Raw genomic sequence first — 26,739 nt, forward strand, 5'->3', positions numbered from 1 at the left:
TATTGTAAACAAAATGGTTTTGGTGTAAATAATTACTTTAATGATACAGTGGTGTTTTTGTGATGGCATGCTGATGTGGTCCATAAGGTTATTTAAAAGCTATTAATCTCTAACTGAAGTGGCCTGAAAAATCACAGGAAGTATAAGAATTCTTTTTATCTATCTTTTCCTGTACATACCAACACTGATTTGCAGCACACTGTTCCTACATCATATGATATGCATGTTCCTAATAAAAGAAATCAATGCATCAAAAGAGTAGGGTGAATTGGGATGCTTTTGATGATTTCATGAAAAGCAAAACTAGAATCCATAGCACAGTCACAGATGCATGTTCACAGATGGACAGACAGACAGGTAATGTGTGGTATGTGTGAAGACCATTTCTGGTGTCCCCCACTGTGATAATGCTGGAATATTGCTAGAAACATAATAATATAAGTCACATAAAATAAGTCATTCACAAATACACAAATTCTTAACTAACTTCTGTTGCTGACAAATTTCAAAATATGCTTTGGTAAATATTAAGTTATATAAGATAGATCTTACATCAAGCATCCTCAGTCATGTTCCATCATCATCCATTCCACCTTTATGCATGATTTGCTTCCCAGTGTCAATATTATTAGTTATCTCCATAAAAACAAACTCCTATATTAACTGTTTTATACTTTTTAGTGATGAATCAATTCAATGGACTTCAGTGCATTACCAAAAACTAGGCTGGAATACTGCATGGCCATCAGTAAATGGGTACCAGGTAGAATCATGTGATTATGTGACTACCATCATCAGAGGAGGCACCTTCAGTTTTATGACTCAAAGAGCTGAAAATGGAAATCTTCTTCCTACTGATCCACTGACTAGGGTATCGGTAACGTAGTTATTGCATAATGTTCACTTTTTCTCTTATTACAAGCATGCAACAAGCTTGTATCCTCCCCAGGGAGTTGAAAATGAAAATCATCTTCACCCTGATCCACTGACCGGGGTAATAATAATGTATCTCTGTGAGACTATTGTTTGTATATTTTTGCTGTTCTTGTCAATCGGGTTGGTGTGGTAGCCTAGTGGTAAAGTATTAGCTCATCATACAGATTACTTGGGTTTTATTCCCCTTATGGGTACAATATGTGAAGCCCATTTCCCTAACAGCACCTTAAAGCTCACTGTCTGTCCTTGTAGTATAAGTAATAACGGGACAGGCTTTGATTGTAACTCCCCGGCAAGCTGAAAACAAGTAGGGTAACTGAGCACACTGAGCATGCTTTAGAGTCTGGATTGTTGTGCTGGTGTTGTAAGAGCACATACAGTATGATGACAAACTGTGAGGAATGTATTCTGTACCAAAAGACTTCACAGACTCCATGTTAGTCCACGCCATCCCATTATATGCTGTTAGCTACAATCAGCAATTCCCATGTGTCGCTCTCCTTGACCAGTGAGTGGATGTTTGCCTTGACCACTACAGGCCAGTCTGGTTGGTCAACAGGACTGACATCGCCTGGTCACTGGCAACAACACAGCACTGACCGTTTACTCTGAGAAAGGCAATATTGACTCTGGCACCAGACTAGCAGCCAATGGTCTATGAGGCACCAGACTGGCGCCCAAGATTTGGCTTTCAGTAGTATACTGTGGATCAGTTTGTTTGGAATCAAATGTAAATGCAACAATCACATGTAAATTGAACTTAGAAGAAAGAGATTTAAAAAGTATGTTTGCTATTTTTGTAATTTCTGACTATTTAAGCAGGTTACATGAAAAGTCTTTAAGTGAAATATTAAATTGTTTTAACTCTTTTGGAGTAGTTATTGCATTTATCAACAGGATGGCTATGTCACAGCAAGGGTCTCACCAAGAATAATCCTCACAGAGTTGTATTGGGAATCAGTTAATCTTTAATATGAACTCACACTCTAAGCCATGGTCTACCTTTTGCTGCACAGTACCATGGGCATTGTAGTTTGTAGAGATGTACAGCTCAAGAAAATAATTCTGAAAAAAAGAAATTCCAGAATTGATGCTGTGTAGAATTTCATGAAGTATTGTACAGCTGTGACTTTTAAAGAATAGATGTTCAGTATTGAGCCCATTTTATTTCTAATTTGAAGTAGTGGGGAAGCTAAGTAGTAAAGGTGTTTTCTCAAAGTTTGAGTCCCCACTTTTGTGTTTTGTGTGAAGCTCATATTTTGATGGTCCCCCACCATGATGTTGCTGGAATATTGTTAAAGTTGACATGAAACCAAACTGACTCTGTCACCGAGTAGCTGAGATACACAAAAGTCAGTATTCATTGAAATCTGCCAATTCATTGAGTACATTTTGGTGTACTGATCATGTTGGATTATTTGCTTTGGAGACTGGCAATATTGAATGTCATGTGTTATATTTACACAGAACTGGATCAGTAATTGATTGGATTAATATAAGCATGATTGATGCACTCTGTAGATGAAGTCGTTAGGCCTTTTCATTGATGATACCAGTGAATCACATCAAACAAACCATCACAGTCCATCAGTTCACCCTGGATGGTCTTTTACTTGAAAGAAACTTGGACGAGAAATATTTATTACACAGCTGCGCACGTTTCTGGACAAGATCTTCTTTCATGACAAATTTTGGGTCAGTAGGGTAAAGCGTGCCCTCATGGTTAAAGGGTTTTCTTGTCATGTCGAAGATCCTGGTTCATTCCCCCACATGGGTACAATGTTTGAAGCCCATATCTGGTGTCTCCTCCCGTGATATTGTTGAAATATTGCTAGAAGCAGTGTATAACCAAACCTCACTCACTCATAACAAATGTCATTTTCTGCAGAGCTCATATATTGGTATGTGATTTCTGTGTTCTGTTATCCATCGAAACAAATGTCAATGTTCAAGATCGTATATCCTGACTGTGATAAATATGCAAATATTTTGACAAAGGCTCAGTGACTGGACAAACAGTGTAACAGCTGCACTGACCAGTCTGGGGCACCTGCTAGCAGCTCACATCAATAGTAATCACTTCTGCAGTGAATGGTCAAATAATGGACTTGGCTGATCAATATGTCATGGATTTTAAAGAAAATGGTCTGTGTCAATAGAAGGCCATCTGACCTGATATCTCTCCTGATGGCACAGTAGTACCATGATGGACACATTTATATGATGGTTGCTTAGTCTCTGAATTGATATAAATTTGATACCAACCCATATAAATTGAAAAGGAACCCCAGGGAGACCAGACATTTAAATCTAGATCTGCTTCATTTAGGTCTTATCATTGCAGAGAGGGTTTGGCAGCAGGGAAAGTCATGTGCTTCAGGGATTGTGAGAATAGGGACCAACACTGCCCTGGAATCTCCACAGACCATGTTGGTGTGTGGGTACAAGGTTCAAAGCCTTAATTCCAAGGTCTTCTAAATGTTCCTTCTCCTAGTTCTCCTTTAAAGAATGTCTCAGAGGTTTCTTTTGTAGAGTCATGAATAAAAGTGTGCACAGTTTGCTCAGTGAAGGAATATCCACCTTGCACACTGCGACAACCCCAGGTTTGCATAGTCCAAACCAAATTAAACTTTGCACGCTGCTTTGTGACTCTTACCCTGAGTGAAGCCACTGAGTCACCCACTTTGATGTCGCCTGGAAGGGGCTAATTTGGTGATGGATCAATGTCTGGGGGTGTACAGACACTGATTAGCAACAGGGTGTGCACTGTTGACAGCAGGTGCCTGGAGTCTGGTTATTGCATCATGCCAAGTTGCTCCATTTCAATTCTAGTTCTAGCATTAATTATGGAGTTCTAGTGTTAATTGCTGAGCCCTTGTGTCAATATCTGTTTCTGAAGGGGTTCCAGCTACTGGCTTGTTGGTGCTGTGTATCAATTAATTAACTATGTTTAGTTTATTGCTTTGTCAAATGAAATGGACCTCATTTTCTTACCTCTGTATCATATCGCATTTGTAAATGTACATGATAGTCTACAGTGATAAAGATATTATATTTCATGTGGAAATTATTTGATCTGGAATTTTATTCAAAGAAAGACAATTCCATGAGCATTAAACCTTTTACCAGCATATTCAATAGATGAGATTACATGGATGGTAATGAATAAGGGAGACTCTGGTGGGGTATAGGGATAAAACAGAATATAGAGCTGAGTGGATGGTTGGTTTGGAGCACAGTACAAAGAAGATTTTTTTAGTAGAGACACATTTGGGATGAGGAGGGTACTGAGAAGACTAGACGCTGAAGAGCAGAAAAATGGTGGAGAGGAGAAGAGTGTATTGTGTAAAAGTGAGGAAGAGGGAAGAAGAGGCTGTGAATGGATTCAACATATGTCATATTTGGGATTTCACTTTCTTAGTAAAGTACAAATTCTAGTACTTTTTTCGGTTGAGTCCCATCCGGGATTCGAACCCGCACCCTCAGAGTCAGGCACCTAATTGCCAGCACACAAAGTCAGCCGCCTAGCCCGCTCAGTCACCGCGACTTCCACAAAATGAAAGTCGGACAACTGGTAGTCTAGACTGCGTACTTTGTGTACCCCTCTGATGAGTGTAAATTGGCATGGCTCCCACGGCCGAAAGCTATGATTACACGATGCCATTTAGAAAGTGGTCAGATGCAACATATGTCATATTTGGGATTTCACTTTCTTAGTAAAGTACAAATTCTAGTACTTTTTTTGGTTGAGTCCCATCCGGGATTCAAACCCGCACCCTCAGAATGGATTACCTGAACAATAGGGGAGAGGATTAGGAGGAGAAAAGGGAGTTATGAGGAAAAGAGAAAGATATTATGAGGAGAAGGTAGAGAGTATTGGCAGAGAAGAGGGTTGTGAGGAGAAGATAAATGGGTTTTAATGAGAACATGGAGAGGGTAATATACGGTACAAGGAGAAGAAATGGAAGTTACAAGAAGAGCAGAAGAGAGTTTCAAGGAGCAGGTAAAGGGGTTTATAAGGAAAAGAGGAAAATTACAAAAGACTTAAAAAGAGATGAAAGAATGCAGAGAGACAGGAAACTAAGACATGGACAGCATATCAGACATGAGAATCAAATAGGTAAACGTATATCGCTCTTTTTGTTGCAAAGATGAAAGCAAAGTAAAGCATAAGTTGCAGAATGTAATTACATGGAAGAACAAATGGGGAAGAAAGATTAGGAATAGAATGAAAAAAAGAAACAGATGGAGAATGAGAGACATTTGAGGAAGGGTGAAAGAGAAAAAGAGCAATTATGATAAATTTAGTTGATGAGAAGATTAAGAAGACAGACGAGGGAAAGCGGAAGAAAATTTAGGATGGGTAACAGAAATTGAAAGGAAATAGGAAGAAAAGGTTTGGTGAAAAGGAAGCTACCAAGGTGAAGGAGATGAAGAAGGAAGGCTGTAAATGGAAGAAGGTAACTGAGGCAATGAACTGAAATGAAATAGAATAAAAAGAAATCAAAAGCTTATTTTTGCTATAAACAGATGCTAGAGTGTTCTATGATGTACCACATGGCAAGTGTGTGACAGTGATAGTGTTGTGATAGACATCATCACACATCGTAAGTTTTTTAAGTATGTGTTTATGATTTATATTCCAGTTTCAAGGCATAGGTTTTTGTCTAGCAGTGAGTCTGGCAACAGAAGATAGGGAAGCATTTGTCATATCAACACCCTCAGGGTTAACCATGTGGGGCATGTTTGTTTAGATAATATTGATAACCTGCTCGCTTTTCTATTTTCACTGTATGATAGTAATTTTATCTATTCTTAGAGTATTAGAGGCAGTGGGATAGCCCATTAGATGAGGTGTTTTCTGGCTATGCCATAGGACTGGGTTTGATTCCCACATTGGTACAATATATGGATCCTGGTGTCCTTAGATAATAAGAAAATATTGCTAGAAGTGTGAAATTCCACTCGCACTCACTCACTCACTCACTCACTGTTACTCAGCAATAATTTACTATTTCAACAGGTGGGATTTTAGAATGTTATTTTGGGGGGAGAGGTTGGATTGTTGTTGTTTTTTCTGAAAATAGACTGTTCCATCAACTATCTTACTTGTGTAGGGTGATAATAAAGTTTACTTCCTGATCTGTATTGAAGTGGCTCAGGCACTTCATGTTGACAGCATGGCCTGTCATTAGTTTTAAAATAATCGAGAGTCAAGGTGATAAGAGATCTGTTATTATCAAATGTTTGACTATCTAGGAAGTTTTAACATCCTGTGAGGTGAAGGCAGTGATACAGCTATTTGAATAAGTGCATGTACAAGTGAATTCTCAGTGAATGCTGATAGATACTGAAAATTCAGTGTGGTATCCAAAATACTTCCTTAATGGAAAATATGCCCCAATATATATGTGATGGGTTGCTTAGCAGCATACCGATGTTAAAAACATGATACTTCATGTTATCCAGACTGCTGTTCTTTATTAATGAAACAGGACTGGTTGGTTCAGAATTCTCCGCTAGCGCTGAATAATAAAAATTAATCAAGATTGGTACAAATATACAAATATACCCTCAAATATACCCTCCCTCACCTCCTACTTCACAAACATCCCACACCTCCCTTATCTCCAACCTATGTGGCTCCTCTGTGGCATGTGGGTTCAGTTCCCCACATGAGTACAGTGTGTGAAACCTTTCCTGGTGTCCCTTGCCATATTACTGTTGGAATATTGTTAAAATTTGTGAAAAACTAAATTCACTCTTTCCCCTACACATCTCACCCAAACTTGCTTGATTGCTTGATTGCTTGATAATCCTTAGCTATAATCAGCATGTTGCCTTAGAATCCCCATCATAAGTATTGGGAGACTGCCTTCGTGGTGTAGTGGTTAGAGTGTCCACCTGGAGAACAGAAGGTCGTGGGTTCAATCCCCAGCCATGCCATACCAAAATACGTTAAAATATGGTACTTGTTGTTTCCAATCTCAGCATTACTGGGTACAACAAAGAGTGATCAGTATGATGTGTCTAAGCTATCTGCAGCATGGTATTTCAATGAGCTCACACTATAAAACCATCTTAAATCTGGTCTAGTACAAGCAGCACATGCCCCTGCATGCACCTGCATGCACCTGCATCATCATGTGATCGTGTGAGTGAGATATTCTAAATATGACGTTAAGCCCCATTTCACCTCACCTGTAAACATTGCGATATACCAGGTGTTTACAAGAGTAGAGCCCCCAGGTGTTCCTTGTCCAGTCATGCTGTGATGTTTCCAGCTCCTAGCCCTGTCTGCTCAGTTTTACAGTCCCGGCTGTCCATACTCCTTACTCAAACATATCAACATATGATGGCTTGCACTGACGTCATGGTTACCCAGTTCCTGTTTATCTAGAAACCATCACCGAAACTAAAGAACCATCTACCTGCATACGATGGACGCTAGATTTGCTTTATGAATCAGGAATTTAAGATTCAAGAAACTTTCACCAAAAACAGAACAGTGATTTAACTGTATGTATAACCAGTGTAATATTTACAGCTTTGCTGTAAATACACTTGAAACAAGTGACAGAAGAGGGCGTAATTAAAATCTTGACCAATCATCTTCATCTCAAGACATTTTACAAGTATTTAGATGTTGTGGGTTATCATGACAAATTTGATTGGTTTGATGTTGTTTAATGCTGCATTCAGCAATAATTCAGCTGTATGGGAGGAGTGTGTAAGTAAATGAGTCTGGACCAGACAGTTCAGTGATTAACAGAATGAGTATGTACACAAATGGAATATGATGATGTGTTTGTGATAGAAAAAAGTAGTCTCTACATTGTACGTACACCAGATTTCCAGGCTACTTACTCATCAGGTTAACAAAACCCCTATATTAGACAAACATATCTACCCAGGGCTGCTTCTTTCCCTTATGTCATATGAACTCAATTCCTTTGTTAGATGGACAGACTAATCAACCCAGGGCTATTTCTTGCCCCTGTGTCAAGTGAACATGCTTGCTTCATTGTGTAGACACAGAGACATATATCATTCTTTTGGGTAGTGCAATGAAAGAGTCTTGTTGCTTGCCTGTGAAAGATACTGCAGTGTAATATTTATTTGGCAATATTACACTAGTGTAATACCGCAAGATGTATGACATCATAAGGATTCAGAGTTATGACATCACAATGCTGATGCTGCTGTCACAGTAGTACTGGACCTTGTTTGACTTGAGGAATACTAGGAGTCCTCACACTGTAGCTTCAGTTTCTATCAATTTGTGTTGGCAGTAATAAACAGAATACTAAACTTGATTCCATGAAATACCACTTTCATTAAACTCGCTTTCGAGCGTTTGATACCAAATCATTAACTCATTTAATAAAAGTGGTATTACGCAGAAGGTTTTTTAGTATCTTCTATATACTAAATACACCTTCATTAAAGCCTATCTTTGCAGTCGTTTGTTGTGATATAGCTGGTATATTGCCATAGAAGACATGAAAACTCACTCACTCACTCACTCACTCACGCTCACTCATTCACACTCACTTATTCATACACTCACTCACTCTACGCAGAGGCACATATAACTTATTTCACATACTGAGTAGTTGCAATTGCACTGCCTTGAACCAAGCCACCAGCTTCCTTCAGCATGGGAAGTAGCTTCTTATGATATCCTGTCATTAAAACTGCTGCCTTTGAAACACATATCCTTCATCAGATTTGAGCTGGATTTGATTCTTTTCTATAGGAAGAATATGGTGCAGGGCTGTAGCTCCTTAGGTACTTAATTTCATTGGCATTGTTTGAAGTAGTTCATTTACAAATGCTACTTATTAATCAAAATAGTTATATCCAAGTAATTATTGTTTGAAAATCTCAGCGAGTAGAATCACATTATTGATGATTGTAAACCAGAAGTGAGTGTTTTCTTCAATCTGATTGGTTATTTACCCTTTCTGTATGCTGTTTGACAAACCAGAAAATGCGGACCATGTAATCGCACATGAATTCATTCACACTAATACCATACTACTTTTGCTGCATGAATTTGCATACTGGAGGAAAATTACCATCCCAATTTCATTCTAAGTGATTTTGATACAATCTTTTAAGACAACACGGCAAATAATCGTATGTGATCAGATAATAGTAAAGTGATTTAAGAGCCATAAAATAATATCCTTTAATGTTTTTTTGTTCACAAATGTAATGGAAAATATGCTCTGTAAATCTCAGTCATTTGTGTGTGTAATTTGGTACAATATTCAATGTTTAAAGATCATTATTCAGCCGAGGAACCCTCAAAGTTCTGAAGGCCAGAAATTCAAAGTTCTCCTGAACCAAACCCCAAAGTTTTCCTGTTCCAAACCCCAAAGTTCTGACCCTAATCTCAAAGTTCTCCTTTCCCAAACCACAAAGTTCCCTGGCCCAAACGCTTGAAGTTCTCCTGGCCGAAACTCATAGTGTTCTCCTTTCCCAAAACTTTCAAAGTTCTCCTGAATCCAAACCCCAAAATTCTTCTGGCCCAAACCCTAAAGTTCTCCTGGCCCCGACCCCAGAGCTCTCCTGGCCCACACCACAGAGTTCTCCAGGCCCAAAACATCACACATATCATGGCCCAAACCTCAAAGATCTCTTGGCCCAAACCTGAAAGTCATCCTGCTCCAATCCTTACACTTGTCCTGACCCAAACACCATACTAATCCTGGCCCCACAATTACACTTATCCTCACACCCAACCTCACACTTATCAAGGACCATAACTGTGGCTCAGTCATGTGGCTGGAATACAACGCAAAAACCCAGACAAAGTTGGATTTGCTGGCAATGACCGCTCTGAAGGATCTCAGATCTCAGGAAGACAACTTGTCATTGCGGGCCTTGTAGTGTTATCTTCAAAATGGTTTGAAATTGGTCTTAGCACACATCATAGACTAATGGCAGTTAAACCTGTTTCCATGGTGATGTTCAAGGAAATCAAAACATGATGATTAACCTTAGCCAATCTTGACCTAGTTTTAGGTTTTAAAGGGGTGGTTTGTTTACTGGTGGTTGAAGCGTTCACTCATCACGCCAAAGATCCAGTTGGATTCTGAACATGGATACAATGTGTGAAGCCAATTTCTGGGGTCCACTGCCATGATGTTGTTGGAATATTGCAAAAGGTAGAGTAAAAACATACACGCTCACTATTTCTCTCACTCATTTTTTTACACAAACAAGTAAACACAAAACACTTTTGTACTTTCAGACGTAGTAACATTTGTTGAATATGTTTAGCAAATGATCTTTGAACAAAATGACCTAGGAGAGAAGCATCATGAGTAGGTTATTTTCTTCATGATGTCAGGTTGAGATACAAGAGTCTTATGATGAGAAAGATGTGAGAGAGTGACCAGAAGTGAGAGAGTGACCAGAAATGAGAGAGAAAATGACTTTAAGGTCTTTTGTGGTCACCTGTGTTGTTGTAGGAGGATAATACTCTCATTTTGCCATAATGAATGGTGCAATTAAGTATTTAGATACCAGGGCATGCAATTATATAGATTGAATTTGTGGAAATGTTACAATGGCTGTTGTACCTTTTTCTTTTTTTCTTTTATCTTAGCAATCATTTTTCCATGTTTAGAGATGCTTCATTATTCAAGCTGTGCATGTGGGATTAAAATCTTAAGTATATGTCAAATTCCTCAATAATTTTCACAAGGTGTAAAAGATGTGGGAGGATGTGTTTGCTGGAGTTACCTCCCCTGGACGTTAAGACCTATTCTAGACATTTCATCAATTCTGTTCTATATAATTAGGATAGAATAGATTTTGTCATTTGAAAAAAATAAAACCACATTTAAAACATAATTATATTATTCATGAATAGCACTGGTTTTTATTATTAAACATTATGGTAGCATCTTGTGATTGAGTTCTTTTACACATGCAAACACATAAAACCTACTTCTGGATTCTTGCTTTGAGGTATGCAGACAAATGTGACACAGCATAGTGTTTACTACATATTTTAGAATCCTTTTTGGATTGTGCTCAACTGGTAAATTTACTAAAATTTATGGGCCCTCAAACGGGCTATTTGGAGGAAATATTTCTATACTGGGTTTGCGTCACTGACAAGGATTGTATGTTCAGAAAGTGGTAATAGAGTCTGTGTTTTTGATGGGGTGGTAGCCTAGTGGTTAAAATGTTCACTCGTCATGCTGAAGACTCAGGTTTGATTCCCCACATGGGTACAGTGTGTGAAGCCCTTTTCTGATGTTCCCTGCTGTGAGATTGCTGGAATAGTGCTCACTGACTCACTCTCTGTATTTTTAATCAACAAATCAAACCGGACTAGGTCTCTTGTGGTGCCTGATTATTCACCTTGCAGTTCTTCTAGAAGCAAATTTAGATGTTTGGAATCAGAACTGTTTCCCCTCAAGCCAACCACACTCATTTCTAGTCTAAGTGGAATGGGTTTTCTTAGAAAGAGTCGGGAAGTACCATCTCTTTGTTTAGGAACTATTTCAAATACAACATACAGGACCTCCATAAGTACGCTCATTACCAGTATATACTTCTATAAGTACTTCAGTTGGAAATAAAGCTTAAACATGGAAGAGTTGTCTCTCTTGAGTGACATAAAAATCGTCTCATTTCAAACATCATCTGTTCCAAACTGACCTGATCATCACCTTTTCAATTTCTATGACTTCTTATGCATAGTATGATCTTCTTCAATTGTGCTCAACTGGTTAATGTTTTGATTTAGGGTCCAGAAGGGTATATTGTTTGAACTCAATGAAAGGTGATGGTTTTGCAGATGTGAAATAAAGTTGACTTGCAAAATTGTATAGTTTGTTGTGTTATTGCTAAAAAAATTTGATTTTTTTAACTGGATTATGATTTTATCTGAGGATGACAGTGTCAGAAACCTGAAAAGTACAGTTTATTTTTTTTTAATAAATAGCTAACTTCAGTGTTCACCAATTGATGAATAACAAACTTGTGTACATGTTCAGGGCCAGATGTGACTATCTAATCCACACCATGTCTACATACAGTCAGCTACAGTTATAACAAATTCAAGGGACTATTTATTTTCCCTGCTAAATCTAGAGTTTGTTATAATCATTTAGATTAAGATATACAGTAAGTGTCCAGAGCCAAACAGCAGTTTCTTATATCTATCAGTTCAATAGAGTGTGTTTGTTATACTCATAGTATACTATATACTGGAAATACTTGCTCTCGATGTAAACGTTTCTTCTAAAACCTGTTACCTTTGTCTTGTTCTTGTTTCTTAAGTAACTGTTTCTGTTCCAGGACGAAGATACATCATCACAAACGTGGCCAGATTACTACATCGAGCGAATCAGCACAATGTCACCAGTGAGTAGACACTCTTATCATGCAACTATAACCTGCGTTGATGTAAAAAATTGCTTTTTAAGTCAGCGAGGCTTTGGTAGCCCATTGTTAAACAGGATACAACTAGTTTTACATGATGGCTTTCCCAACATAACATAAACTGCCAGTCACTTGTTTGAATCCCAAAGTCACTCAGGTTATGGTTTGTCAGATGCATATTAGTATTTGAAAGATTACTTACTTGCTTTGCGATTCACACAGTAGGTCTCTCATGGCTGCTTTCCCCACAACAAGTCTTATATGTCATGCACACTCGATGACTGCTACTTCTTTAATATAGTCAAAAATCAGCTTTTCAGTTTAATATAGTCAAAAAAAAGCTTTTCAGTTCCAGAAATGACATATGATTGTAAAAGCATGTATTTCATCTGAGAAAACAAGTAAAGAAAATGTGATCCTGGTTAGAACATTTTGTAGCATATGGTACCAGAATGACTAATGACATGCCCTGAGTCAACACCTGAGAATTCATTGGTGTGATCATTCCATTCTTATTTTACTCATACAGTTTTCGTATTTTATTAAAAAAGTGTCTCTGTGAATTGCCTTGAAAAGCCCTTGACCTTGTTGAATGAACCTGGTGAGGTCGTGTGGTCAAGTTATCCCTCTAGCAAGTCTCAAAATGTCCATAGTCCTGTCTCCCCAGTACGACAAGTCTGATATCAGATACTGCTGGAGGAAGACTTTGTTATAAATAATTTATTGTATTCACGATTGATTCCCACCTCGATAGTCAGTAGGGAAGTACTATGAATCTTTGTAATGTTGTCAAATATGGCCGCCAAGGTCAGATCACACAGAAAACCCAAGAGATATGAGTCAGAAGTCTGCTGAAAACTGTTTTCTCACTTTGTGCTGAAACAGCTTTACCACACAATACTTCTTACACTCCATTTTCCAACCAAATTATGTATTTTCATGTATCTCATTGTCAAAATCGCTCACAAGATATATAGGTTCCCAGTTGTGCAGATTGATGATCATGCTGTTGATCACTGGATTGTCTAGTCCAGACCCAGTTATTTACAGACTGCTGCCATACAGCTGCAATATTGCTGAGTGTGGCATAAAACTAAAACCAATCACACACATCTTTCTGTCACTCACTCACTCACTCTTTCACTCACTCTTTCACACAGAATCAGCCAACTCTTGGGCCAGTCGGATCAATTATTTTGTAACACATAATATATATTCTTTACTATATGTTCCGTGAATGACTGTTCTTTTTCAGATCACTGCATAGTTCATCTCATTACCGTTTCAGAGTCAGGTGACCAATATCAGATTATTTGGTTAATATGTGTGTCTTCTTACCTCAACACTGTGACTTCATTGTCAACCTCCTGTCTGTCAGCCGCAACTGGTCATATTGGTTCATTCATTGGACATATTTATGTAGCTGAAATATACTTGACTGTGGCATTAGACAAAATTCAGCTTCCAACATTCTCGGTGTTCAGTTGCATTGTGTTGTGTTTGCAGCTGTACCTTGGATTCAGTGAAGAAGAGGTCAACATGAAGATCAAACTCGTCGACAACTTGAAGACAGCGCTGCGGACACAGCCAATGAGGTAAAAGGGGACAAATTTTCCATAGAGAATCTGAGATTGAATATGCCCCAAGCCTTTTATGTCTGTTGTGAATGGCAGAACTGGGTGGTCCGATTCTGTGTATGGTTGATGGACAGTCACTTAGAATGCTCATGTCATCGATCATTGTTTTTTTTTACCCAAGTTCAAGTATTCATAGGATGCTCAGATATGCCTGGAACATGGCTGGGTGAAGTGTTGCACAGCAAACAAATTATACATACTTACCAAGGTGTCTCCTCTGCAGGAAAGTACTGGGCCTGAAATATATAGTGTGTTGTAACAGTCATTCTGAAACATCCAATGCAAAAGTGATCTATACTGATCTACTGATTCAGTAGTATTGTTTCCAGAAGGTATTTCTTTAGTTTAGAAACAAGATATAGTTACCCTGATTAATGATTTGCATGCCTTCTGTTCCAGTTTCGTGGTGCGGTTTATTGAGAAGAATGGTCTACAGAGCCTGCTGAACTACCTGTGTAAAATGGACTACCAGAGTTCTGAAAGTCAAATCCACACCTCCATCATCGGCTGCATCAAAGCCCTCATGAACAACTCGGTCAGTTAAACACCAAATGTTTTGCAAACTACATTTTCCTTATTTTCACAACCAATTTGGTACCACATACCATTGAATATATATTCCTTAAGGTGTACTTTGAAAAGTAGATAAATTGCACTATAGATCAATGATCTGAGGGGATCTTTTGAGTGCAGGAACTTCCCTGCACATGCTATCAGGAATATGCTACGTGGAAGGTTTCGATGTTCATCCACTTAACAACACATTAGATTAGCCTTATTTTGGAGATCCTTGTACCAATGAGCCCAGTCCCCAATACCAAGGAGCATATATACCATGGTTTATCCTTGTATCCACTAGGCACTGTAACACATACCATTAGGTTTATATTCCAATGGAGATCCTTTTACCAAATACGCTTAGCGTAGCGGATTCTTACAAAAGTTTGCACATTGGTTTTTAGTTTCATACCTCAATGCAACGAAAGAAACACACAGTCAATTCTTATAATTAAATTCAACAACAAACATGAATTAAACATAATCAAATTCATCGAAACGGGTATCTTTGTTACCTCTGATTAACAATTTCGGTGTAAGAATTCGGTAATGGCATGACATGACATTTACATAAAATATCACGCCTACCAAACCATTAGCCAATCAGCATAGAGCACCCCCAAACAGCTGTCAATCAACCAAGCTAACATCGGGTGGCGAATCAGAACAGAACAACACAACGTGACACGTTCCGGTAACAGCAAAGTTTCAAGTTCACACATTTGAATTATTACCAGTGAACTGAAAGACTGGGTTTGCAAAGTGAGAATTGGAAATGAAGCCCAATGACCTGAAGTTAGTGGAACTGAGATTGTTAGTGGCAGCAGTATTTGTGCAAGTGGAAAGGGGCTGTGATGTGACCAGGATTGCGATGCCATGAACTGATGTTCCATCGTGCGCATGCTCTTGTCGAGGAGTTACAACATTATGAACGTTCATGGATAATTTTGGGTTGTTTGTTTATGTTAACCACAATGTATCACTTCAATGTTTATCCAACGTTCATTAGGGTACCTGGGTGCATGGAAATTCCCTCGCCGTGTAAAGGTATTCCCCGACATTCCTCAGGTCCGAAAGTAGTCCAGTTCGGTGGGCGTGGCTTAGCTTTTTAGATTCTTTGCGAAGTGAAATCAAAAGAAATGTTCCCAATTAACCAATCAGATTGCCAGAATTTTAATGAACACAATAAAAATTTAATGATAGAAACATGAACGTTACCTGCAATGATAAGCTGAAATTATAACAGTAGTGCATTGATACCAATGTCCTTTATGTTGCAGCAAGGGAGGTCCCATGTTTTAGCTCACCCAAATGGGATCAACATTATTGCTCAAAGCTTAAGTGTGGAGAATATCAAGACCAAGACAGCTGTGTTGGAGATTCTCGGTGCAGTGTGTCTGGTTCCAGGTGGTCACCGCAAAGTCCTCAATGCTATGCTGCACTTCCAGACACATGCAGGGGAGAGAACTAGGTTTCAGGTGAGTGCAACAGCTAACAGGAGATAATTGGTTATAATGATTTTATAACCAGTAATAAAATGTGATAAAATGAAATGATTTTTATTGCTTAGCTGACTGGAAATATTGAGATGTGAATTATCATGCATAAATGTGTATGTGCTGTTTCTGCTTATAATTTTACGTGGATTCTTGTCCATTTTATTAACCCTAAAGGGAGACAATAGGACTAATGTTCTTTTTTATTTGCAGAATCTGTTTTGTTTTTTTTCCAGAACCAAGTCATATATAACTTTATATTTTTCAGACATTGATCTGTGACCTTGACCGTAGTACAGGCAAGCACAGAGATGAGGTTTGCCTGAAGACTGCTATTATGTCTTTCATCAATGCAGCAATCAACTATGGACCAGGACAGGTAGAGTCAGTGCATGAGAGGAAAATGTTTTAAGATACAGCAGCAGTTTTGCAGCTACTCAAGGCTATAAGAAATAGGTTAAATGTCTTAGGTTATTTCTAGCAGTACTATATACAGAGACTCAGATGCATATTTGCTTGATACACGTGCATAGTTATTCACTTTATAGTCTTGTTTATGTCATGTATACAGAAGGATAAAAATAAGAGCACATGTCAAATGTTTACTTCTATATTTCATTATGCACACTTAATATCAACATGACAAAGAAAAGAATGATTTACACACTGATATGTCAGTGGTCAGTAATCAACAATTAATTTCATTGACTGTTGTTTTTAAGTACCAGTGTTGTGAAAGTATGCAAATAATTTGCAGTAATGTTTTCAAATGTAATTTGTTTCTTTTATAGGACCGACTTGAATTTCGACTGCATCTCCGCTACGAGTTGCTCATGCTAGGAATACAGCCAGTCATTGACAAGCTGCGATCTCTAGACAATAGTACATTAGATAGGTAAGTGGACAGACTATAAAAGCAGGGCATGTGGTAAACAGATTTAAGGTGGCACAATTCATAGTGTCACATCCCTGATGTAGCATGATCTGCTAATTCTAATATCAAAAGCTCTGTTAGTCTCAGTCTTGATCTGTCAGGGACGTGGACGTCCCAGTGGTATCAAGGCATTCATTTTCACTGTTTAGAGTATTGTCCCTTTCCAATCCCTGGATCTGCTGGATGTGGGTTTGAAAAAGAGATCTGCCCATATATCATTGGTTTGTTAATACCACAGCATGCTTGTCAGTGTCAATGTGGGAACTGTTGTGTTTTGGTTTAGTCTACGCACAACGTTATGATGACAATATTATGATGATGTAACTGAAATACCTGTAACAGTGATGCTGCTGCCAGTAATAACATGAAATAAGAAAAACAAATATCATCTATCATGATGGTTATAAAATCTACCATTCTAGGAATCAGCTGACTGTCAAACACTGGAAATGCATATGTCTTCTCAAAAAGTGAAGTTTGTCTTGAAATTGGATAGAGTTTTTCTTAAAATGATCTGATCACAGAGATCATGCACCATTTTCTTCATAACATATATAAATCTGTCACATATGAAATTCTAATTACACAAAAATTCAATCAATTATAATTCCTATATTTTCAGACATTTAGACTTTTTCGAGATGGTCCGCACAGAGGATGAAAAGGAATTAACAAAAAGATTTGAAGGGGTAAGTATTCACTTACTGCACATTTTTATAAAAATCATCTGATTTAAATACCAAAAAGTTATATTATAACTATATATATCATATAAGAACATATAACAATGGCATTCAGTTATTGTATTATTCAGTTATATTCCAGGGATATGCACTAAAATTCCTGCCAATGCTCTTCCTCTTTTGTGGTGACAAGACAATAAAAATCTTTACATTTTCAACACTTTATATCACCCTGGCCTTCTTCACTGTCTGCTAATTATGTTTCAAAGCCCAAAGCTCTTGCACATATGTGAAGAAAACTTCACATTTGTGTCTGTGTTAAAAAAAACATTCCTTTCATCTGTACCTCATCTGTACCATTCAAAAAGAGTAGAGGATATCAGAGTTACAAGACTAATAGAATGCAAATGACAAAGCCTAGGAGGAAATAGATGATGAAGAGAGATTAAGGTAAAATGTGACAATTTATTCATTCCTTTGGAAATGTTCCAACTGTAAGGATATATATTACCTTTTCTCATATGCACTGTCATTGGCTAGTGATATGCTCACAAAATGGAATATCCCCTACTTTGAATGGTTTATTTTCATAAACGTGTCTTGTATCAGTGAAATTCTGTCCATGTGTTCCAGGTTCATGTCGATACGAAAAGTGCCTCAACGATGTTTGAGGTGTTGAGGAAGAAGCTGACAATGTCTGTGGCGTACTCCAACCTCCAGTCTATCCTGCACCACCTTCTCCTTCTGCCATGTGAGTATCTGCATCTTCATCCGAGAGGGCTTGCCTGAAATAATGCCAAATGGCTACTTGGTATCAGAAAGCATGGTGGCCATGTCTAAAATCACTTTGTAGAATTGCTTCCCTTACCTGACAGGATCTGCTGAGCAGTTTTTCAAATTGTATTGTCACCCTGATTATGGTCCTTGCAGTCTGTTCCTATATGAACAGAGGGAAGTTGACCATCCTGGGTGGTATTGGTAAGTGGAGTCTGCTGATTGTGGGCTTCCTTGACCACTGGCTTGAAGAGGTGTCTTCCTTACCTGTCAATATCTGCTATCACTTGTTCAAACCTAGTTTCACCCTTATTATGGTCCTTGCACATTTGGTTCAATAATAATGTCACTCATTACCGTAACATAAAGAAGTTGACCATTTTAGGTGGGATTGGTGAGTTTAGCTGCAAGAGTCGTTTGGTTATGGGCTCTCAGAACACTGGTTTCATTTAAGTGGTGATTGTTGGCATTGTTGGATTTTCTGCTATGTTACATCTATGTAGTGGGGCATCAGTTCATCAAACAGAAGACATCCTCAAAATTGTATGATCCTGACATCCACAGAACATCTCTGATCAGATTCCAGTCATGGGATGTGGAACTTTTATTACCACTACAAGTAAGGACGGTCATTTTGATAAATAACTGTTCAAATACAATTTTTAAAATTGTTTATCTTTTACACCTCTGTGCATGTTGTAGATGGGAAGCATGATGTGACGTCTGTGTGGGTGCTCATCGACAAGATTGTGCAGCAGGTGGTTCTCCAGAAGAACAACCAGGACCCAGATGCAGCTCCTCTTGAAATCAACGTCAAGCAGGTTGTCATGCAGTGAGTAGCCACTGGACCTTTAGTCACGGTCAGTTGTTCATCTGTACATTCTTCAGGAAAGAATTCTACAGTAATAGATTGGTTTGATTTCAGACCAATGACGTTGTTCATCTGTACATTCTTCAGGAAAGAATTCTACAGTAATAGACTGGTTTGAATTCAGACCAATGACAGCCATATGGTCATAAGTGGCATACATTAACTTATGACTTATGACTTATGACTATCCTAGCGCTAAGGCAGCTTGAAAAATCTAGGCCATGGACCTGGTGTTGATTACCAGATTAGTGATTACCAGTCCAAACACTTCTCATGATGCAAAGAGATTGAGATTTTTTAGAAAGTGGTTATATCAGAGACTTTACATACTCATTTGCCTGAGTTTTACATTCATTTCTGTGATGTTCTAGTTGTTTTACTATCCTTCGTCGACTGATTTTTATAATACTCATATATTCCATTTTAATGTTCCGTTCCCGTCACAATATGGCTGAAATATTGCCGATGTGACATTAAATTTTAACTCACTCACTCACTCAGTCATTTGCCTGAAACAATTTGTTTAAAAATGTTTCCAAGAATGTATTTCCTCCTCATACAGTTTAATCTATTGAGTACATAGGGAGGTCACCGAGATTGAATACCAACCTCTATATTAAGACATATAAATAGCATTCCAGTTTATTTCCATATTTACAAGAGAAGACCAAATGGCCTGTGTATATGTTGTGGTTTGTGTAACAGACTGGCCAGTGAGAATGACGTGAAGGCATTCCAGCAAAAGCTTCGAGAGATGGAGAAGTCAACCGATGAGCTCAATGCAAAGCTTGCCAAGAAAGAGAGGGAATGTGAAGTCCGTCTGCAGGAGAAGGTACTGGTCACTAGGCCAGAGATGCCAGAAGCAATAGGATTAGGACTTTATAAATAATTACAGAGCAGAGGCTAAAGTTACACTGTTGTGCTCTACCTCATCTAAAGCTGACATTTTTTTCAAGAAGTATTGCATGCATGATATATCACGGAGAGCAAGCAAGTTGCTACTGTTGATAACAAAATACATTCAGCAGTGGTCAGTACTGACCAACTGCTACATATTTGATTCACATAGTGTGAAGATACAACGTCTCCAAATGGCGTTTGGATAAAATTCTCTCAGACCATTTTCCTGATCAATCTTTAGGGATGCATACACAAATTTAATTGCAAGTACACCAATATTACTTTGGAACTTAAAACACCACCTTCGTTTACAAAGAAACAATTACAAACTGAACTTTACAAATATGTAGACTCTGACAATGTGTTCACTTGCATTCTGGTCCTTGTCACTTGAAAATAAACCATGACCTATTAGGAGCTATTAACATGACATGTAAGTTGATACATGTGGAGGTGAAGAGAGACTGACCACTGTTGTTGTGTTGGTGCAGGAGGAGCTAATCACTACCATGAACAAGATGAAGACGAAGCTGGAGAAGGAGGTGGCCAACCACGCCGAGACCAGGCAGCAGCTGGACAACCTGTTGTCTTCCTTGGAGGAGGCCAAAACACAGGTATGGTGGCAGGGGACAGGTGTGAGCGGGAAACAGGTACAGGAGGGAACAGGTGTGATGGGAAACATAGGTAGCAGGGTGATGGAGAGGGGACAGGAATGAATGGGAAACACAATTCCAGAGGGGAGGGGAGCATGAGTCAGAGACAGGTATAAGTGAAAAATAGGTACAAGAGGGTCACAGCGTGAGTTGGAAACACAGGTGCAAGGGGGAGGTGTAGGTACAAGCTAGTTGGAAACACAGGTACATGGGGGCACAGGAATGAGTTTGAAAGAGGTTAAAAATGGAATAGACCTACAAGATGGACCCCAGGTAGAAGGGGGGTCACAGGTATGGAGGAGACTAGAGGTACAAGATGGACAACAAGTAGGTGGGAGGTCACAGGTATGAGGCAGACTTGAAGTATGAGAGTGATACAGGTACAAGGTGGACTGGTGGACTGGACAGGGGACAGGAAGACACATATAGGCCACTGTTACAAATACCTGTAAAGTAACAAGGGGGATCGCAGGTAAGTCCTAATGACAGAAAGTTGCAGTGGACACAGACAGAAATTGTTACAAAGATAGGCCATCTGCAAAATCCTTTAAATGACCTGAAAATATAGAAATATGACTTAAGGCATCAGATCAGGACAATGTGGAGAGTTCTAAAGATATGCAACTTATTTATTATTAATGTAAGCAATATTCACTGAAACTGTCCTCATTCGTCACACCAACTTCTAAAGACCACTGAAAGAAGTTATCACATCAGATTGACAACAGATATAAGAGATACAATAAACTGTTTTATTCTGAGTAAGTGTTACTTTAAGAATGACCCTAGTGTATTGAACGTACTTCAGCTGGAGACGGAGCGTGGGGAAAAGCAGAAACTGCAACACCTGGTGAAGACGGGCAGCCTCCCTGACGATGCCAAAGTGGGCCTGTCATCCGCAACCACTACATATATAGCACCCTTAGGAAAGATGAACTCAGCTCCTGCACCACCGCCTCCCCCACCTCCACCCCCACCCGGGTCAGCTCCTCCTCCACCCCCACCGGCTCCAGGACAACCAGGTGGGTATTCACCTGACCAGGATACAATAAGTAGCCCTCAAACATTGCTGTATTCATGTCTTCATGTTCTATCAAAGCTGCTGTCAAATACCTTCAAGGTACTGTTATATGCTTTCTTATGAGATTTCATTTGATCTAAAATTGCATTTCATTTTTCTGTTGAGTATAGTATAGATTGCTGGTCTAGGGGTCCATGGATGACTCCATGTGTTATACATAATATGAAATAGCATCAAAGTGTTATCAAATTTGAACACCAGAAATGGACTTCACCTAATATTTGTAAGGAAACAGGCTACATATATGGTTTTATATTTCTTCCAGGTCTAGTTAATCATTTTTCACCTGGCTTGGCAAAGAGGAAGAATGCACCCAAGCCTGGAAACCCCCTCAAATCTTTCAACTGGACAAAACTACCAGATGTAAGGGAGATAACTACAACTGATTCTCAGACCGTGTCAATCAGCAAACCATCTTCCTTTCTTTCTATGTTTAATAGAATACAAGAACTCTATAAGTTATCACATCGTGTCGAGGGAAATACGGGGTTTTATCCCGAAAAAAAACCTTATTTCCCGAGACACGATGTGATAACGCATTTATCTAGCTGAATGTTTTCACTAAATCAAAACAAAACAACACGCATCGAATCGACTTGCTGCCATGTTGACACCAGCTGATCGTTTGACCTCAATGCACCGCACGTTACTAAAGGCTTGTCGATGCACGCTTTTCTCACTTCTCGCGTCGTCACCGAGGCGTAGCGGGAGGATATGACTTTCGCAGCGGGAGTATAAAAGTCATATACTCCCGCTGGCGGATCGTGATGGATGTACATGGTATTTTATCAGAGTCACATGGACCAATCAAAACTCGACATTCTTACATGAGGCTAGATAAAAGTTTATATCCCTTACATGGCCATGTCATTTTGGGAAAACATATTGCCCTATGTATAATAATTGCCTTAAAAAACCCAACAGACACCCTGTCTGTAGAATATTGTAAGATGTTATGAATAACAACTTATTTACTTTGTGAGAAACATGGCAACTGATACGATCCTGTAATCCATGTAGTTTGTTCAGTATGGTACATACCAACATTCTAAAATGCCACTGAAACACATTGTCTGTACAAATTATAACACAATGGTAGGTGGAATAGTGGAATCACCATGACAGAATGCCAGAAAATTGTAAAGATAGCCTGTGGAATTCTTCCTGCTTACCCATATCATCATGAACAGGTCTACCTGCACCTGCACATTGAGGATCGTCACCTCTCTGCCAAAGTGTTCCAATAGGGGAGTGAGTGTGAAACTAATGAATTGTGTTGCATTTCAGAATAAGATTGCAGGAACAGTGTGGAAGGATCTCGATGATACTAAGGTAAATTCACTCTTATTACATAGTATTTTGTAGCTTAAAGGCATTTTCTGTGTAGTCATGTAAGAGTCAGTGTTAACATGGCACCAACCTAAAGATACAAGGCTTAATATTACTTTGTTGATTATGAAGGATCTGGTGGCCTTTGATGCTGAAACTTATGCAGTATGATTGCATCCCTTAGCTGTCTGTGTTTGTTTATTCAGGGTTTGAATCCCAGATTGGAGCTAAGACATGAGTTTGATTCCAAATATGGTTTTCATGGTGTGAGTTTAGTCACCAGACAGGATATTGCGAGATTTTGCCAAAAAATGTGTAAAATCATTGTTACTTATTTTGGAGAGAGGAAGATCGCAGTGAAGCAGGTTATAGATGTTGACAACTGCCGTTAAACCAATGAGCAGTAGTACTTATCAGGTTAAGCACCCTCTCTCACCGTTGCAGCTATACAGCATGCTAGATCTCACAGACTTCGAGAAGACCTTTTCCGCCTACCAGCATCACCGTGGTGACGGGGAGGAGGACACAAAGAATGTGAAACCCAAGGTCAAAGAGCTGACGGTAATTGATGGGAGGCGAGCCCAGAACTGTACTATCCTCCTGTCAAAGATCAAACTCAGCAATGAGGAGCTACGTCGGGCCATCATAAATGTTGACTCCAGTGAAGATCTCCCTAAAGACATGGTTGAACAGGTAGGGTTGCTTTTCATCTCATGCTATCACTTTCAAGTCTCATGCTATCACTTTCTCATCTTGTGCTATCAGTTTCTTCTCTCCTGCTATCACTTTCTCATTTTGTGCTATCACTTTCTCCTCTCACGCTATCACTTTCTCATCTTGTGCTGTCACTTTCTCATGTCATGCTATCACTTTCTCCTCTCATGCTATCACTTCCCCTCTCATGCTATCACTTTCTATTCTCATGCTATCACTTTCTCATCTTGTGCTATCACTTTCTCCTCTCATGCTATCACTTCCCCTCTCATGCTATCACTTTCTATTCTCATGCTATCACTTTCTCATCTTGTGCTATCACTTTCTCCTCTCATGCTATCACTTCCCCTCTCATGCTATCACTTTCTATTCTCATGCTATCACTTTCTCATCTTGTGCTATCACTTTCTCCTCTCATGCTATCACTTCCCCTCTCATGCTATCACTTTCTATTCTCATGCTATCACTTTCTCATCTTGTGCTATCACTTTCTCCTCTCATGCTATCACTTCCCCTCTCATGCTATCACTTTCTATTCTCATGCTATCACTTTCTCATCTTGTGCTATCACTTTCTCCTCTCATGCTATCACTTCCCCTCTCATGCTATCACTTTCTATTCTCATGCTATCACTTTCTATTCTCATGCTATCACTTTCTCCTCTCATGCTGTCACTTCCCCTCTCATGCTATCACTTTCTATTCTCATGCTATCACTTCCCCTCTCATGCTATCACTTTCTATTCTCATGCTATCACTTTCTATTCTCATGCTATCACTTTCTCCTCTCATGCTATCACTTTCTCCTCTCATGCTATCACTTTCTATTCTCATGCTATCACTTCCCCTCTCATGCTATCACTTTCTCCTCTCATGCTATCACTTTCTCCTCTCATGCTATCACTTTCTCATCTTGTGCTATCACTTTCTCCTCTCCTGCTATCACTTCCCCTCTCATGCTATCACTTTCTCCTCTCATGCTATCACTTTCTATTCTCATGCTATCACTTTCTATTCTCATGCTATCACTTTCTCATCTTGTGCTATCACTTTCTCCTCTCATGCTATCACTTCCCCTCTCATGCTATCACTTTCTATTCTCATGCTATCACTTTCTCATCTTGTGCTATCACTTTCTCCTCTCATGCTATCACTTCCCCTCTCATGCTATCACTTTCTATTCTCATGCTATCACTTTCTCATCTTGTGCTATCACTTTCTCCTCTCATGCTATCACTTCCCCTCTCATGCTATCACTTTCTATTCTCATGCTATCACTTTCTCATCTTGTGCTATCACTTTCTCCTCTCATGCTATCACTTCCCCTCTCATGCTATCACTTTCTATTCTCATGCTATCACTTTCTATTCTCATGCTATCACTTTCTCCTCTCATGCTGTCACTTCCCCTCTCATGCTATCACTTTCTATTCTCATGCTATCACTTCCCCTCTCATGCTATCACTTTCTATTCTCATGCTATCACTTTCTATTCTCATGCTATCACTTTCTCCTCTCATGCTATCACTTTCTCCTCTCATGCTATCACTTTCTATTCTCATGCTATCACTTCCCCTCTCATGCTATCACTTTCTCCTCTCATGCTATCACTTTCTCCTCTCATGCTATCACTTTCTCATCTTGTGCTATCACTTTCTCCTCTCCTGCTATCACTTCCCCTCTCATGCTATCACTTTCTCCTCTCATGCTATCACTTTCTATTCTCATGCTATCACTTTCTATTCTCATGCTATCACTTTCTCCTCTCATGCTATCACTTTCTCCTCTCATGCTATCACTTTCTCCTCTCATGCTATCACTTTCTTCTCTCATGCTATCACTTTCTCCTCTCATGCTATCACTTTCTCCTCTCATCTAACCTTGCTTGCTTCATGCTGCAGTCCTCTCAATGTGTTATCTTCATTTGATGTTACTATTAGATAGCTTCTTCGCTGTGTAAAGCGACATCCCTTCTTAACCACCATAAAGATGTGCTTGAATGTTTGATGAATATTCCATCTGAGATGTGGAATACAAGACAATCCTAGTGTGGCTTTCACCATCATGCAAGGTCTGGTTTCAGTGTTTTGTACAACCTGTATGAAGAACAATGCACTTTATAAAAATGAGTGGCAGAAAATGAGGAGGAGAATGTGATTTGAAATTTTTTACTAAGCATTTGGACTTATAATATAATAGTATCATAAACACTACAAACAGTCCATAATTATTAATTGAGGTTTCCAGGATATTTAGGTCACCATGTTGAAGTATCACTCTGAGCCATGTTACATCCTGAACAGTTGTGAATGTATTTGGATGGGCACTTTGTTACAGCTTCTGAAGTTTATACCAACACCAGAGGAGTCCCAGCTTCTGAGTGAACTAAGTCATGACCTGGAGCATATGGCCCGCGCTGACCGCTTCCTGTACGAGATGAGCAGGTACTGTGGACTCCACACTGGTCAGAGACGCTTTGCAGATTAGCATTCATAGATAGATGTTCAAAACATATAGGTCCTCAGACCTTGTAGCTGGTTGATGATGGCCAGATGATACAGGTATGTCAGATATTGCAGACTGAACTCTTTATGTCTTGTAAGGATGTCTACATCGTTCGTATCTACTTTTCAGAATTGTGCATTATGAACAAAGATTGAAAGCCCTCTACTTCAAAAAGAAATTCCAAGACAGACGAGGAGATTGTAAAAATAAAGTAGAAGGTGAGTGTTTGCAAGTCCAAGTAGTTTAGCGAGATGCATTGGA

General features: G+C 39.0%; 1 protein-coding gene across 1 annotated transcript in view; it reads left to right on the forward strand.

The window, feature by feature from the left end:
* LOC137294471 (disheveled-associated activator of morphogenesis 2-like) overlaps positions 1-26,739 on the forward strand; it is a 98,963-nt gene that overhangs the window by 61,636 nt on the left and 10,588 nt on the right. The window contains exons 4-20 of the mRNA XM_067825494.1: positions 12,262-12,327; positions 13,852-13,940; positions 14,382-14,517; positions 15,821-16,018; positions 16,305-16,415; positions 16,828-16,931; positions 17,593-17,659; positions 18,287-18,404; positions 19,130-19,259; positions 20,004-20,130; positions 20,690-20,812; positions 21,660-21,873; positions 22,198-22,295; positions 23,220-23,264; positions 23,706-23,954; positions 26,311-26,417; positions 26,608-26,696. Of these exons, the coding sequence (XP_067681595.1) occupies positions 12,262-12,327; positions 13,852-13,940; positions 14,382-14,517; positions 15,821-16,018; positions 16,305-16,415; positions 16,828-16,931; positions 17,593-17,659; positions 18,287-18,404; positions 19,130-19,259; positions 20,004-20,130; positions 20,690-20,812; positions 21,660-21,873; positions 22,198-22,295; positions 23,220-23,264; positions 23,706-23,954; positions 26,311-26,417; positions 26,608-26,696 (2,071 nt within the window). The remainder of the gene's footprint in view (positions 1-12,261; positions 12,328-13,851; positions 13,941-14,381; positions 14,518-15,820; positions 16,019-16,304; positions 16,416-16,827; positions 16,932-17,592; positions 17,660-18,286; positions 18,405-19,129; positions 19,260-20,003; positions 20,131-20,689; positions 20,813-21,659; positions 21,874-22,197; positions 22,296-23,219; positions 23,265-23,705; positions 23,955-26,310; positions 26,418-26,607; positions 26,697-26,739) is intronic.

The sequence above is a fragment of the Haliotis asinina genome, chromosome 8, assembly GCF_037392515.1.
Source record: "Haliotis asinina isolate JCU_RB_2024 chromosome 8, JCU_Hal_asi_v2, whole genome shotgun sequence".
Classification (NCBI taxonomy): domain Eukaryota; kingdom Metazoa; phylum Mollusca; class Gastropoda; order Lepetellida; family Haliotidae; genus Haliotis; species Haliotis asinina.